This window comes from Leptodactylus fuscus, chromosome 1 (assembly GCF_031893055.1).
Source record: "Leptodactylus fuscus isolate aLepFus1 chromosome 1, aLepFus1.hap2, whole genome shotgun sequence".
Taxonomy (NCBI): Eukaryota; Metazoa; Chordata; class Amphibia; order Anura; family Leptodactylidae; genus Leptodactylus; species Leptodactylus fuscus.
The window spans coordinates 94,056,626-94,073,732 of record NC_134265.1 but is presented as its reverse complement, the minus strand read 5'-3'; the positions used below and the strand labels follow the sequence as shown (position 1 = coordinate 94,073,732).

The following is a 17,107-nucleotide window of genomic DNA, read 5'->3' as shown; positions in this document are numbered from 1 at the left end:
AACACCATGCTCAAGGTAGGCTGGTTTAATAATTTTGATGCCAACAGACTCTTTATGTAAGTGAAAATATCCACAAATATATACAAGAAAAACAGAATTGAAAAAAATTACAATAGTAATATGTATAAATGTGTCCCCATTTAACAGGGGGAAGAGGGCGGTATGGAGGCAGCAACCACACCAATAGCTTTTCATGCAAAGCTTCTCAGCACCCAGTGTTATTGAAGGCACCCTAAGCATATTAACACATTCTAGCAGATGGATAGGTTAGGGTCGCTTGAATGAAAAAGATATATATGTATTTTCCCTTTGAGAATTGGTACCTCTATTGCAGACATCACCGTTTTTGTCAGTATCTAAATGAGTTCTTTGAAGTAAAGAAGGTTTTGCTATTGCTGCAGAGAGGTAATTATAATATTAAATATTTTTTATTTTATTTTTTAATATAGTGATATAGCGTCAACATATTCCGCAGCACTTTACAACTTACAGACAAAGTGAGGCATTACAGAGCAGTAAAGTAAGCAGCAGCATTGCCCTCATTGCTCCAAAAACTCAGTTATATATTAACAAAACTACAATATTTTGGCAATGGAGGCATTGATTCACAAGGCGAAAACACTGTTTGATTCTGGTGATCCTAACCTATCTATGTATGGCTGGGTTGATAAGTTGGGTTTTGGTGACCAACTCCCTTTAAAAAGAAATGTCATAGGCTATTGTTTTAAGGATAAACCATGGGTTCTAAACTTAGAACCAGCACACATTATACTATACCTTGACACTCAAATGATTATCCATATTATTTGAAACACTATGTTGTAGACAAGTGCCAAATGCCCAAATCATGAGTTGTAGGGTAAGTTCGCACTGGCTGCACTCCTGCAAATTTTCCAACAATGCAATTATAGGCGTCTTAGCAGGCAGCAAAACATTTTCTCCTGTAAAATCACAAAAAAATAACAAAAAAAAGTGATACACATGCTATTAACCCCTTCCCGCCGATGGCATTTTTTGATTTTCGTTTTTGACTCCCCTCCTTCTAAATCCCATAACTTTTTTTTCTCCGCTCCCAGAGCCATATGAGGTCTTAATTTTTGCGGGACAAATTTTTCTTCATGATGCCACCATTAATTATTCTATATAATGTACTGGGAAGCAGGAAAAAAAATTCAGAATGGGGTGGATTTGAAGAAAAAATGCATTTCTGCGACTTTCTTACGGGCTTTGGTTTTACGGCGTTCACTGTGCAGCCAAAATGACATGTCCCCTGTATTCTGTGTTTTGGTACGGTTCCAGGGATACCAAATTTATATGGTTTTATTTACATTTTGACCCCTTAAAAAAAATCCAAAACGGTGTTAATTTTTTTTCCTAAAAGTCGCCATATTCCGACAGCCGTAACTTTTTTTATACGTCAGTGTACAGGGATGCATAGGGCATCTTTTTTGCGGGGCCAGGTGTACTTTTTAGTTCTACCATTTTCGGGAAATGTTATTGCTTTGATAATTTTTTATTCAAATTTTTATCAGAATCAAAACTGAAAAAACGGCGGTTTGGCACTTTTGACTATTTTTCCCCCTACGGCGTTTACCGAACAGGAAAAATATTTTTATAGATTTGTAGAGCGGGCGATTTCGGACATGGGGATACCTAACATGTATGTGTTTCACAGTTTTTAACTACTTTTATATGTGTTCTAGGGAAAGGGGGGTGATTTGAATTTTTAATACTTTTTATATATTTTTTTATATATTTTTTGCATTTATTAGACCCCCTAGGGGTGTTGAATGCTAATGCATTGCAAAAAATCATCATTTCTTTTGCAGGTTGCATAGACCAGCCTGCAAAAGAAAGAATTTGCAGACAAGCCTGGGAGCCTTGTAAAGGCTCCCGGCTGTCATGCAACGTGACGTCGGCCCTGGAGCATGCTCCAGGAGCCGGTGATCACCGGCAAAATGGCAGCGCCCATGCGCCGCCGGGAAAATGGCGCCTACGGCGCCTTTGACCACAGCGCCGGAGGGGTTAATGCCTCCGATCGGTCCCCGGACCAATCGGAGGCATTAGAGCCGATTGTCTACTGCTTAAAGCAGTAGACACTCGGCGGGTATGGCGGCTGCCCAGCTCCCGGGCGGTCGCCATAGTTACAGACCTGACATGCGCTGTACTATTACGGCGCATGTCGGGAAGGGGTTAATCCATTTCTTATGTACAATTTATTACTACTTTTTTTTAAAAAAAAACACAGAATTAAAAGTATTAAGAATTAAAACTTATTGCATGTTAATTATAGACTATGTTTACAATTGCATTTGAAGCTTTTTCCAGACTTCTATCAGATTTAATGGTACAAATAGTGCCCGTTCACAAGCATTTATGGATTTTAGACTTGACCATAATCACTGTATACAAAAATATAATGTAAAATATAAGTAAACAAATTTTTGTGTTACCATTAATATATGGACTGGTAGCCAGATTCACACAATCCAAAGGATACAGCTTTCTACCTGTAAAGTAGATAGGTTAGTCTTTCAAAACTGAAGTCAGAGGATCATCTGGAGTAAATAATCATCTCATACTGTAAAAGTGATTATTCAATAACACATTTTACTACCATCTGTAATTGGAACAAAAGCAGTAGCTAAGTCATAGGCAACTGGGAGAACCACTAATGGATCAAGGACAATGCCATCTTCATTGAAGAAATCTTCATAGGTCCACTCTTCATAGTGGTCTCTTTCACCTCCAAAACTGGAATTCTGTATAGACAGATATAACTTACATTAGGTCAGACATTAAATGAAAAACACAGTTGTTAATATTTGGCACATTTTATAAACAACTATCAAATAAAAAAATTGACATATTGGTAAAAGGGCTATCTAGTTCATTTTTTGTATGATTTAATAGGGCTGTTACTGGGGATATAAACATAGCAAACCATTACTCACTTCTCCTTGTGCCTCAGATTCCAGCTGAGGCTGCTCCAGTGGTCTGTACACGAGTCACTGGTAAAGTCATGGATATTGCTAGGATAGTGCTGTAACCAATCACAGGTCTAAGCAGTGACCTACCTTCTTACAAAAGACATATCACTGATTTAATGTGCTATTTGACAAGAGGTAACTACAGAGGCCTAGAATTGGCTGCAGCGGTTTCCTCATACAAACACCTCCGCTGGAACAACCGCCACTGGAAACAGAGGCCCAGAAACAGAGTACTTGTTTACACACATGGACAAAATTGTTGGTACCCCTCGTTTAATGAAAGAAGAATCCATAACAGTCACAGAAATTACTTGAATCTGACAAAAGTAATAATGAATAAAAACTCTATGAAAATGAACAAATGTAAGTCAGACATTGCTTTTCAACCATGTTTCAAAAGAATTATTTTTTTTTTAAATAAAACTCATGAAACACACCTGGACAGAAATGATGGTTCACTTAACTTAATATTTTGTAGCACAACCTTTTAAGGCAATCACACAATTCCTTTTTTTTTTTTTTTTTTTTTTTTAAATGTAGATTGTGAGCCCCACATAGAGCTCACAATGTACATTTTTCCCTATCAGTATGTCTTTGGAATATGGGATGGAAATCCATGCAAACACGGGGAGAACATACAAACTCTTTGCAGATGTTTTTTTTGCCCTTGGCAGGATTTGAACCAAGGACTCCAGCGCTGCAAGGCTGCAGTGCTAACCACTGAGCCACCGTGTGGCCCCTCAATCACACAATTCCTGTAACTGTCAATGAGACTTCTGCACCTCTTAAAAGGTATTTTGGCCACTCCTCATGAGCAAACTGCTCCAGTTGTCTTGGGTGTGAAGGATGTCTTTTCCAGACGACATGTTTCACCTCCTTCCAAAGATGTTCAATAGGATTTCGGTCAGGGCTCATAGAAGGCCACTTCAGAATAGTTTAATGTTTTTCTCTTAGCCATTCTCGGGTGTTTTTAGCTGCGTGTTTTGGGTTGACCATGTTTCCTGACACTGGGAGCACATTTGTGCTTGAGAGTTGTCGAAACGCCGAAGCATGCGGATCATCAACGCTAACAACACGCTCATTATATGGCTTCCCAACGAGCTGCCGAAACACCGGAACAGGCAAAGCATCGATGGCAGCAATGTGCTGAATATAGGCGGATCATCGATGCCAACAACGCGCAGAGAAAGTCGCAGGCAGAGGCTAGTATAATATATACACACTTTTTATTGTGATGATTCACGTACGGTTTTTTTTTTTTTTTTTTTTAGATATTGTACATTTTTTTCATGTATAATTGTATCCATGTTACATCTTTGTTTGAGTGTTGGTAATTATGTTAATTGATTTTGACTAATTAGCAAGGGTATATAATCTCAGCCTGCGTCTGTTGTTTTTCACTGCCATGAATATGGGGCATACGCCTTGAAACGCATAGGCTAGTTTGTTAATATGGTATCTCATGAGCTGTACGTCCTGTGATATGTCTTCATGAGTTTATTTCAAATATTTTTGTATTCTGCAACCTGGTGATTTTATGGACATGTCATTTCATAATTATAAGCTAAGTTTTATTAGAAGCTAACTTTTGGCTGAATTTTAAATTGGTATTCCAGTCCCATGAAATCTTATACATAAAGTTTTATAATGGTATAAAATAACGAAAGGAGGAATACTCATCATTGTGATCCCCTGCCTCTTCTGTGCCAATGCTTCTTTGGTGCCCACCAGTTTTGTTTACTGAGTTACAGCAATAGTGTGTTCATACTGGACTGCAACTGTGAAAAGTCTACACCACAGATCACTGCTGTGGTCAGACAATACTTCATTGTTAGAGCCCAAGTTAAGGAGAATGGTGGGGGACCAGGGCAGCATCAGTGAATTGATAAGATGGATTTAAAAATATAATTGGTTCTAAAAGTTAACTTGTATTCATTCCCAATAATAAAATATATAGAAAATGAAGTATTTCACCTAGAAGATTATGGCAATTACACAGATTGCAACCGAATACTAAATTGAGACTGCCAGTAATTTTGTCCAGCCCATTTTTGGAGTTTTGTGTGAAATTATAAAAAAAAAATTTGTTCCAATACACACAAAGGAAATAAACATGCGTATAACAAAATGTGTAATTGCAATAATTTTCTGGACGAAATACTTCATGTTCTGGAAAAATTTCAGGGGTGCCAACATTTACAGCTATGACTTTATAAAAAGAAAAAAAAAAAAAAAAAACAACCCACAAGACAACAAAGGGATTTAAAACAAAGCTGTAGATGCAAGAGCGCATATTATAAAAGGTGGCTTGTTTGCAATTAACTTTTTTTTTTTCTTTAAAAGGAGCTGCCCATGATTTTTTATTTATGGCCTATGCTTAAGATAAGCCATAAACATCTGATCGATGCCTTCAATGGAAGCTGAAGTGAAGGACTGGGGCCTGGCCACTATACAGAGCCAACTGCTTCTGGAACCTTGCCCTATACACTACACAGACTGGACGCATACCTGTACAGCTGATCCGTGAGGGGGTCAGCTGTTAGCTCCTTGCCGATCAGATATTAATGGCATATACGTAGGACCATGAGCCATAAATTTTAAAAAATAATAAAAATCAAGGACAACCGCTTTATCAGTACTACATGCAAAGATCTTCAAAGAAAAATCGGTCAAAATTAAAACAGACACAAAACTTACTTTAGTTATAAAACCGTAGTCTTCAATTTCGCATTGTCTATAAAGTTCCATGGCTATATGTGTATATTTACATAATTCCAATGCATCAAGCAGTAGATCTGTAAAGAATATTATAGAATCCTCATTTTAAATTTTTTTGACAAAGCCATTACTAAATAAGAATGTACGATATATAAAAGATGTTAAGAAGGATGTCAACATTGTTTATATGGATGACCTATTCACAGGAGCCACCACTAAAGTGTATGGACCAGAAGCTTTGTACACTGTAGTGGTGGCAATGGGAACTGCAGCTCAGCACACATTCACTTGTATAGGAGCAGAGCCGTTTTTGGCCAAATACTTGGTATATGGCTTCCCACGGCCACATCAGCTGATCAGTTCTGGGTTTGGAATTGGTCATGAGCATTAAAAAATGTTCAGATTCTAGACAACCCCATCAAAATATTTTTAAAAACAAAACAAAACTGCATAGTATTTTTTCTCATATATCATTTGGTTTTAATTATCCATTCTATTGTATACCTTTACACTGCCCAAAAAATCAAGCCAATTATTGTGAAAAAGTTTATAGGAAGGAGAGTTCAATAATTTACCCCATGCACTTATACTCCCCACAAATAGTAAATACACAATTGATGCTTAATTTAAACTTCTTGTTGCTACTGTCAGAGAGAGTGGAAGATTGAGAGGGCTTTACTATAGATCTTACCTGCACTGCATATGGTAGATGCTTTACAGGCCAACTCGTAAGTAACAGCAGGGAGATTCATTCCTGGTGGTAGTACCATTGGAGTATTTGCCTCCAACATTTGGCAAAGTTTTTGGGAAACCAGAAAAAGTAACTGTGCAGTCTGAGCATTGCAGTGATGTTCATATAAATCACTGAAAATAATAAAGACTGTTAACATGTATATAGGACCAATAAGTGCAATATTTTAGCAATATGTTTGCAATTATAGTCATTTACATTACACAGATTGCTCTGCTAACGAGAAAAAAAAAATCTAGTGATCTAAATTGTTTAACACATTTATAGTTTGTAAATATTTCTGAAAGGCTATTTTGACATGGCTGTGTTTGCATTGTGTAGGTTTGGTCTATTTCATGTATAAACCAGGATTACAGTCCATGAAATTTACAATTTTGAAGGCTGGCCATAGACATTAGATGTTTGTTTAAAGAACACATAGATGATGGGCTTGTCCTACCAGAATCTAATTTCTAGGAAGGAGCTCCCAATTCTTCCCAATGGCAGATATTGTGGGAAGATAATCCTTTTGTCCACGGTGGAGGAGACCACCACCTCTATCAATTCAAGTACTCCGCCTCCGCCATTCTCAAGCAACAAGTGCAGTTACTTGAGATATCTGATGTGCTATTTAAGCTCTGTATTGTCAGAAGGGCGGTGTAAGGCAGGGGACATGGTTCAGAGCTCCAATCACAGGCAGCCAGTGTCAGAGCTCAGAATCACATCCCTTCTCTGCTCCTGCCTGACACCGCCCTCATGACAGTACAGAGCCTACATAGCATATCAGGTACCAAAACTAACAGGATTGATTGCTCAGGAACAATGGGTGCTACAGAAAAATTTCCAACTGTGCCAGAATCAGTGGAGTAGCGCCTATTAATTGATGTGAATAACTGGAATTAGCTCAGAGTTTACCACCCAAAGACTTGACAGTCAATGAAAATCAATTGAATTAGTAAGCCATGTGTGTTCAACAAGCTCAAAATCGGAGCAGAAAGACTCTTTGCCTTAGATCACAAGAGGATACACCTCCCGATTTTATTATATTTATATTCATAAAGAAGACAATCCCATTAGGAGTAATAATAAAATCCACTCAGTTTAGCAGTGCATTTTCATACAAAACCTGTAACTTAACCCACTCATTCCTATGGTTAATGTCTTAAAATAGAAATCAATCAATATTTATATTTTTCTAGCCTATTATAGAATATTAAAAAGGAAAACCTGGAAGCACATGCTCAGTTTTAGCATTTTAACAATATAGCAACTATGGAATATAAAGAAATACATTTACAATGCATAAATGATACCTGCATATCTGGAGAGCCTTCTCAACCTTTCCAACAGCCAGTGCCCTTAAGGCCAGTTCTGCTCCTAGCTCCTGCTCTGTAACTTGCAAGAGTAAAGCAAGTCTATAAAGTCTGGACTCTGTTGAAGGCACTTTGGATTTCTTATCAAGAGCTGAAATTTGTTCTGGTGCCTTTTCCATTTTTGACTTAGACTTTGTAGTTTCATAAGCAATAATGTGCTCTTCTCTGAGCTGACACATCAAAGAGTGGTTTTCATATTCTTCAAGTGAAAGGAATATATCAAAATCTTCCTACAAAACAAAAAAAAATGCATCCATAACTAACAATTATTGACAAGCACAAGCAGTAATGGCAACCAATTAGCTGTTCCAATTTACATTTCAGCGCGATCCTTGTCTCAGACTTTCCTGCAAAGAAGATCTCTCTCTGGTGGCTGAACACAGAACTAAGGCCTGATACACATAATAGTGAAAGACAGACCTGTGATTGAGGGCTTTTTTTTTTTTTTTTTAAAGGGCCATCACACATCTGTTTTCAGAACAACAGAGGTCAATGGGTATATTCCTAAGTCAGTCATGAATAATGCCTGTTAAAACGATGGCTTAGTAGTTAACATTGTTGTCTTGTGCACAGGCAATTGCTGTTCTCCAGCAGGACATTAATACTTTCAACACCTCTAATGTCTCCTCCCTTCTGAATGTGTTTTCATGGTCTATAAGAGAGAATTTGCATTTAGTAAATATGCCTGAGGTGTCACTGGTGTCAGGAGTTGCTGACCCTTGTGCTAAACTAAAAGTTTGCACAGCATGGAGGCAGATTCATGCAATGAAACTTATTCAATCACTCGCACGCTCAAGTCACCTCCACCTCAAAAACAGAATACGCCCTTTCCTGACCAGAGATACATTAAAGACACTTATTGTCTCTCTGATTCATTCTCGCCTTGACTACTGTAACTCCTTACTAATCGGTCTTTCCCTTACTAAACTCCCCCTCTACAATCTATTCTGAATGCAGCGGCCAGGCTCATCTATCAGTCTAGACGCTACAGCGATGCCTCTGGTCTGTGCCAGTTACTACACTGGCTGCCTATTCATTACTAGAGATGAGCGAGTACTGTTCGGATCAACCGATCCGAACAGCACGCTCGCATAGAAATGAATGGACGTAGCCGGCACGCGGGGGGTTAAGCGGCCGGCCGCCGTAAAAGCGGAAGTACCAGGTGCATCCATTCATTTCTATGGAGCGTGCTGTTCGGATCGGCTGATCCGAACAGTACTCGCTCATCTCTATTCATTACAGAATACAATATAAACAAGGCTCTCCATAATGCCGCACCTCCCTACATTTCCTCCCTCATCTCTGTCTATCAACCAACCTGTGCTCTCCGTTCACTCAATGACCTAACACTTACATCATCTATTATCAGAACTTCCCACGCTCGTATCCAAGACTTCTCCTGAGTTGCACCACTTCTCTAGAATGCTCTATCCAGGACAATGAGATTAACTCCCAATTTGTACAGCTTCAAGCACAAACTAAAGACACATCTCAAGCCTATCACAATTCCTAATGTAAACCCTTCCGTACCGTCATTAAAATCCCTAACATTAATCCTTCTCTGTTCCAGCTCCCACATTATATGATGCCATTGTAGACTAACTTTATATGTCCAAGCACCATCCACATGTTAAAGAACACGACTAGTGACGGCTCATACAGTTTTATGTTTGTGTAATGACAGTAACCTCTATTACAAAATTGTCTGACCACTGTATAAGCAATTCTACCTCTGATGCCACCCCTGCTACCTCTTGCGTCACCCCGTTTACCTCATCGATTGCGAGTAGGGCCCTCAGTTCCATTCTGTGAAATGATTCTTTGTAATGTATCTTTCTGTCTGCATTTGAACCCTACAAATTGTACAGTGCTGCGGAATATGTTGGCGCTATATAAATAAAATTTATTATTATTAATAAGAGAATTTAACGTAGGATATGCCATCACTTTCAGATCCATGGGGTTCAACTTAGGCATACACCTCCAGATCGCCTGATTAAAGGACACAGTGACCACATATTTTTCATTCCGCTGATTGGTGAAAATGCCAGTCATACCCCACTAATGTAATACTGATGTCCTTGCACAGGCCATAACAGAGTTATTCCCTCTCATCAAATCGCTGCTAACAGACTAATTGATAGCAAGTCACAACTACCAAGGCAGGACTTACCGAAACAAGCAAGCAGCGCTGCTCTAATTTTTTTAATTTTTTTTATTTTGTGCAACTTAAAAGGATTGAATGGAAACAGTGCAGCACATTAGCTTTATCCTTTCCTTAAAGGGTTGTCCAGGATAACTGGAAATCCCTACACTAATCTAAATCTCCCTTCTTCTACTTTCTAAATAACACAATTAATCAAAAATGTATAGTTACCCATAACTCTGGGGTGGTCACACGACCGCCCCAGGGACATTTTCTGATTATCACGTGACGATCCATTTCCCCATTTTTGGAAATGGATCATCACTACTACTCCCGTTATACTTACCCTCCATGCTTTTTCCTACAAGATGGCTCCTCCTTCTTTTCTGACTGCTGCTGCTTCTCCCAATGCTAGGACATGGCTAAAGGTATATGGGCGCATTTTTAACCCATAAATAGCTCTAACAGACATTAAAACACAAAAAACCTCCACATTTTTTTGCCCGTAAAACCCCTGTAAATGTGGTGCTAGACAAACTGCACAAGTCCCATTCAAGTCCACAGAAACCATGAAAAGCAGTGTTGCTTGGTCATTCTCTCCTGGGCGGTCAGGACTTGCAGGCAGTCTTGGAAGCAATTTACAGAGATAGGAACAATCCTTTACAATCAGTGTCTTGGAAAAAACCCTTTAACACTTGGGCACTTTTACAATTTGCTTTTACCTTTTTGAACCAGACAAAATACCAATTATATCACATTCTAGACCTACTTGTTTCTTCTTCAATGTATTAAAGGGATCCTATCATTGAGAATGAATTTTTTTTTGTCCCTAACACGTCAGAATAGCCTTAGAAAAGGCTATTCATCTCCTACCTTTAGATGTCTTCTCTGCGCTGCTGTTCTGTAGAAATACCAGTTTTCGCCGGTATGCAAATGAGTTCTCTCGCAGCTCTGGGGGCGGGCCCCAACGCTCAAACAGCACTGAGGGTTTCAGAGAACTCTCCAGTGCCGCCTCCATCTGCCGCCCTCAGTGCTGTTTGAGTGCTGGGGTCCGCCCCCAGTACTACGAGAGAATTCGCATACCGGTGAAAACCGGTATTTCTACGGAACGGCGGCGCAGAGAAGACATCTAAAGGTAAGAGACGAATAGCCTTTATTAAGGCTATTCCGATGTGTTAGGGACAAATGCGTGCGTCTAAATAAATGAAGAACCAATGAGACCAGTGGCAGACTGGCACAGTATTGTTACGGGAGCAGCAGAGAGATGAGTATCGTTTCTATCATTTCTCTTGAATTGGCTTAGTCACTTTGCCCTGAAAACTCCACTGAGATCTAAACAAACTTACCTGTAAACTGTGAATTGCTTCAAAAATTTTTAAGTTTGCCTCACATATTTCACTTTTCAGAAGATTCTCTAGAATAGAAAAGCCATATTACTTTAATATAGATATTAATTCAGGCAGTCAGGTGAAGAGTGAATACATTTTACATGCTGCCAAAGCATTACACAGGACATGCGAACAGGATTACATTGGAAAACTTGAAGTGTGATTTTCTCAAATCATAGTGTCGAAGTAGCAAAATGTGTATTAACTATTAAAGAGACTTCTATATGAAACAAAATTGGTTTCAAGCACAGGGTAAGGCGTATTAATACTTATCTACAGCATGTGAGGCAAGTCACATTCAAGGTCTTCAGGTTGACTGCCTCCTACTGTTGGTAAGTTAGACAATACTCAGTTTATCAATAAAATGTTCTTGTGGGGAATAGTTAAAACACACCTTTCAGAACACACACGTGGAATTTCAGAATATCTACAAGAGTTTTGGCAATCATTTTCTGATCTTCCTTGAGCTGCATGAAAAAAACATATTTGTTAGCAATAACAAAACATTCTAAAATATACAAGTGTTGCATTTTATCTTCCTCTCAGTAATCCCTTACGTAAAGTACATGTGCCACAATTGACACTTATTTCTTAGTCCGGTCCCTGTTCTGATCACTGAGGGTTCTAGCAGTTGCCCCCCCCCCCAACAATCTGACACTCATAGCTTATACTGTTGATAGGGTATAACAAACTTATATGGTCCCCTAACTTAAAACATAACCGTTATTAAGACGTACACTGCTCAAAAAAATAAAGGGAACACTCAAATAACACATCCTAGATCTGAAAGTATGAAACGTTCTCATTGATGACTTTGTTCTGTACAAAGTTGAATGTGATGACAACAAAATCACTCAAAAATCATCAATGGAAATCAATTTATTAACCAATGGAGGCCTGGATTTGGAGCCCCCCCCAAAAAAAAAATTAAAGTGAAAAAACAAACTACAGGCTGATCCAATTTTAATGTAATGTCATTAAAACATGTCAAAATAAGACTCAGTAGTGTGTGTGGCCTCCACGTGCCTGAATGACCTCTCTACAACACGTGGGCATGCTCCTGATGAGGTTGTGGATGGTCTCCTGAGGGATCTCCTCCCAGACCTGGACTAAAGCATCTGCCAACTCCTGGACAGTCTGTGGTGCAACGTTGGTGGATGGAGCAAGACATGATGTCCCAGATGTGCTCAATCGGATTCAGGTCTGGGGACCGGGCGGGCCAGTCCATAGCTTCAGTGCCTTCATCTTGCAGGGACTGCTGACACACTCCAGCCACATGAGGTCTGGCATTGTTCTGCATTAGGAGGAACCCAGGGCCAACCGCACCAGCATACGGTCTCACAAGGGGTCTGAGGATTTCATCTCGGTACCTAATGGCAGTCAGGCTACCTCTGGCAAGCACATGGAGGGCTGAGCGGCCCTCCAAAGAAATGCCACCTCACACCATTACTGACGCACTGCCAAACCTGTCATGCTGAAGGATGTTGCAGGCAGCAGATCGCTCTCCACAGCATCTCCAGACGCTCAGTGTGCACCTGCTTTCATCTGCACAGGGCGCCAGTGGAGAAGTTGTCAATCCTGGTGTTCTGTGGCAAATGCCAAGCATCCTCCACGGTGTTGGGCTGTGAGTGCAACCCCCATCTGTGGACATTGGGCCCTCAAGACACATGCACATTTGTGGCCTGCTGGAGGTCATTTTGCAGAGCTCTGGCAGTTCTCCTCCTGTTTCTCCTTGCACATATGCGGAGGTAGCAGTCCTGCTGCTGGGTCGTTGCCCTCCTACAGCCCCCTCCACATCTCCTGGTGTACTGGCCTGTCTCCTGGTAGCGCCTTCAGCGCGTCATATTGCACCACAGACTGTACAGGAGTTGGCAGATGCTTTAGTCCAGGTCTGGGAGGAGATCCCTCAGGAGACTATTCGCAGCCTCATCAGGAGCATGCCCAGGCGTTGTAGGGAGGTCATACAGGCACGTGGAGGCCACACACACTACTGAGCCTCATTTTGACATGTTTTAAGGGCATTACATCAAAGTTGGATCAGCCTGCAGTGTGTTTTTCCACTTTAATTTTGGGATTGACTGCAAATCCAGGCCTCCATTGGTTAATAAATTTGATTTGCATTGATGATTTTTGTGTGATTTTGTTGTCATCATATTCAACTTTGTACAGAACAAAGAATTCAATGAGAATATTTCATTCATTCAGATCTACGATGTTATTTGAGTGTTCCCTTTATTTTTTTGAGCAGTGTATAATAAAAGAATCCGGATAATACCAAAAACAGGTGCACACTTGTTGATAGGGATTAAGAGTCACAACCCCGTATACTTCAACTGCCCATTTTTTGGCGAAAAAGAAGACTATTGCTGTTGTATACTACATCAGAAGTAAAATTCAGAAGCAAATAATGAGTTTTACCTCTTCAGAATTGCCAGGATTCTCTTGAAGTGCCATTCTTGCCCACACGGACAGGCGCTCCACAGTTACATCAGTTTCAGAAGGAGAGATGGACTTCAAAAGATCTAGACATTCATCGCCCTGCAAACAAAAATTTTCCTTAAAAGGAGTATTTTATTTATTTATTTTTTAATAGAACAGGAAATCACAAATTTTTTAAAAAATTCTGCTCATATACATCAGCATATCTGCACATTAGAATTGTATAACCCACAAACCTGTTTTGTGTAATACATCCATGTGCTAACAGAATAGGACTCAAAATGGCAAAACTTAATAGCACTAATGGAATACCTTTATTACGCCATTATCCCATATCAGACTACTGCATATATTAGATAGAGAAAAAAAAATAACAATGCAACAGGCATAGCATTCAACCTATTTTCTATGACTGGTTAGGAAGCAAAATACATTCCTTATTCCATCAACTCGTATGTCCATGCCATTCAAAGGTGTTGGGAGGCACATTGACGCTGTGATAATCATTTGGAAGAAACAACACTCAGATGTCGCTATACATAAACAATCATAAAAAGTCTATGGCTATTCTTGATGGTCTCATAGGGAATGCAGCTACTAGTGACAAAGTATGCTAACAGATGCTGTTGTGCTTTTATTTCCTGAGGAAGAGGTGGGGACTGGATTTGTACTCTACAGTTACGACAAAGTATCATTATTGTTGTGATTCAAAACGTGTAAATTCTGCTCTCAACATATGGTACAGTTGTTATTTTTAACTTGGATGAATAAAGCAGAAAGTTTTATTACAATCAAAGATGTATTGCTGCATTTCCTCCTTTGATACCTATGTCATCCCTCTATGTTTACCATGCTCCCTCTATGTTTCGGACCTGATGGAGATTTACATTTTTTTTTATTATTATTATAGCATGCAAAACTATTAAAAACTACAGAACGAACTAACTATCTTGATCCATGTAGCCAGGACATCGACGTCTATCTTAGACTTGTGCAAAATGTACACCTGGAACAGATGAGCAGTTACCAGAGGCAGAATTATGTTCACCTTTACTATACTGCAGATTACTATTTCATTAATCACTAAGAATTTAGTGGGAACTCAATATCCAGCTGTTTGAAGGGGTTGTGGTGCTGGTACCCTGATGGATCTGTTATTGATGACCCTCATTCCACTGCTTTTGTTAGTTACTAAACAATGCATACCAGGAATACCCCTGTAGAAGACCTGCTGCTTTGCAGATGCTCTGACCAAGTCGTATAGCCATCACAACCTGGTCCCTTGACAAATTTGATCAGATCTTTTTACCTTTTCCAACACATCAACATCAAGAACCCAATCTTTATCTTTTATTTACAAGTGAAAATTGTGACAAGATAAATATTATGCTTCTCATCTTTCAGTGGTTTTAAAGTTATGGATGATCTGCATATATCTAGTAGATATTTTAAGCTCAGAATTTACTGAATAATGCATAATGGTAATGTGCTGCCAGAAGGATCGTAAAGGTACCTGTTACACTTACTCTTTTCATGTAAATCAGCTGTACAATTCTGAAAATGTACACTTCAACTGTAGGTAGTCTATAAGCCTGAGCAATATTTAAAGCATCTTCCAGAGAAGAAGGGGAATCCTGCTTTAAGATGTATTTAATCAAACCCTGAAAAAGAAAAGAAGAAGAAAAAAAAAGACAAAAAGAAAGGATCATAAATAAGCCAGTTTAATATATACCAGCATTTATATCTTCTTATGACTTTTGTCTCACCATGATTTGTTTATCATTTGAAAAATTAAAACCTCTTATTCCATAGCCTCGGAGAAGTTTATTCATTTCCATGAGCCTGTAGCTTTCTTGTAATAATTTCACTCTACAAAGAATATACAGAAAATAAAAGATACATTAATAATTAAAGATGTTGTAATCTACTAACTTTCTGCCAGGATATCCTCCACTAGATGTCTTTAGGGTTTCATTTTTACAAGATCCATGACAAATAAGATGTATGTGTTTTGCAATGGTTCCCAGAGACTAAAGATAGTCATACAACTTATAAAGCTGTTGAATGTTTGTTTAGTCGGCAGATTTCTTCCAATTAAACCAAGCAGATGCATGCACGGCTCACCCGTGTGTACACGTTCCCAATAGGCAGAATAAGTCGCCTCCAAAGACCTATGGCGGTAGTGTGAAACCAAAAGAGTTGTATGGAGATTTAAGCAGAACGATAGAGTGGTCATAAGTGTAGCTAATATTATAGACGTAAGAAGTGGTATTATAACAGGTTATAGAGCTTTTCCTTCATTTATAGAATGCATACATTTTTACGGTATTTTGTTTTTCTTACTTGGGATGATCCATCTCCAGATGTTGCTTTACAAGTTGCTCAACTGCATCACTCCAAGGCACCACAGCGCCATACATAATTTGAAGTACGGCATCAAATATTAACTGCGTTAAAAGAGCAAAACAAAAGTTAAATTATTCATAAACAAATTTCTGAGAAATTTTTGCAGTATAGGCTTTCGTAAGGCTAAAATTCTCCAAATGAGTTTGCTTACATCTGTGTCGGACATGCACCCAATAACGGCCATTGCTTTAGCCTCCCATGCAGTTTCAAACAATGATGCAGAACGAGAGCTGCAACGCTCCAGTAAATCCTTAGGAATATAGAGAGAGAAAAAAAATAAAAAATACAAATATATCTACAATACTAGACTTTTGGATTTTCTATGCTTTACCTTAATGTACTGAAGCAAAAGTTCTTCTTCCTGAAGGTTATGCTGGCGCATATAAGGTCTAATAAACTTGTCTAATGTGGTCGGAATAAGTTCAGGGGCCAAAACTTTATCCAACATACGGAACACTATTGTAGTTGTAGTTTCCTGAAATGTGAAGAGGGGACCTTTCAATGAGATGTGTTAAAAAAAATAATAAAAAGATACAGGAAAAACAGGTCACAAATACCTTTTCATAGTCAGAAAGTGCGATTCTGCAGTTGTATTTTTTGTACAGATCCACCAGCTCCTGCAGACTTGTGACAAGCTTCATTAACTGCTGAACTTCTTCACAATCACCATCTTCTTTCTAATAAAGCAATACAAAAACCAATAAATGTGCAGATCATTATATAAAAGTGACAGGATCAACAACTTAGAAAATGTGTAAAGTCACCTACAAAGAGTATTTAAGATTCTAGCATAAATTAAATTAATAATTGTCTCTTTCTCCAGAATGAGAAAAGCTGAGTTTAGAGGAGAAAAACGCCTTGTATAATATGGTGTATACTGTTATTTAGAACACTTGCTACTTTGTCATTTAATAGGA

The 17,107-nt window shown here is 38.9% G+C and overlaps 1 protein-coding gene across 1 annotated transcript in view; it reads right to left on the bottom strand.

Annotated features, from left to right (window-relative positions):
* KNTC1 (kinetochore associated 1) overlaps positions 1-17,107 on the bottom strand; it is a 96,507-nt gene that overhangs the window by 37,393 nt on the left and 42,007 nt on the right. Inside the window, exons 25-39 of the mRNA XM_075273135.1 lie at positions 16,748-16,867; positions 16,522-16,665; positions 16,342-16,440; positions 16,128-16,231; positions 15,551-15,653; positions 15,311-15,445; positions 13,764-13,883; positions 11,740-11,812; positions 11,304-11,371; positions 7,752-8,041; positions 6,400-6,572; positions 5,688-5,785; positions 2,618-2,762; positions 2,454-2,510; positions 778-941 (exon numbers count right to left, since the gene is read on the bottom strand). Of these exons, the coding sequence (XP_075129236.1) occupies positions 778-941; positions 2,454-2,510; positions 2,618-2,762; positions 5,688-5,785; positions 6,400-6,572; positions 7,752-8,041; positions 11,304-11,371; positions 11,740-11,812; positions 13,764-13,883; positions 15,311-15,445; positions 15,551-15,653; positions 16,128-16,231; positions 16,342-16,440; positions 16,522-16,665; positions 16,748-16,867 (1,893 nt within the window). The remainder of the gene's footprint in view (positions 1-777; positions 942-2,453; positions 2,511-2,617; positions 2,763-5,687; positions 5,786-6,399; positions 6,573-7,751; positions 8,042-11,303; positions 11,372-11,739; positions 11,813-13,763; positions 13,884-15,310; positions 15,446-15,550; positions 15,654-16,127; positions 16,232-16,341; positions 16,441-16,521; positions 16,666-16,747; positions 16,868-17,107) is intronic.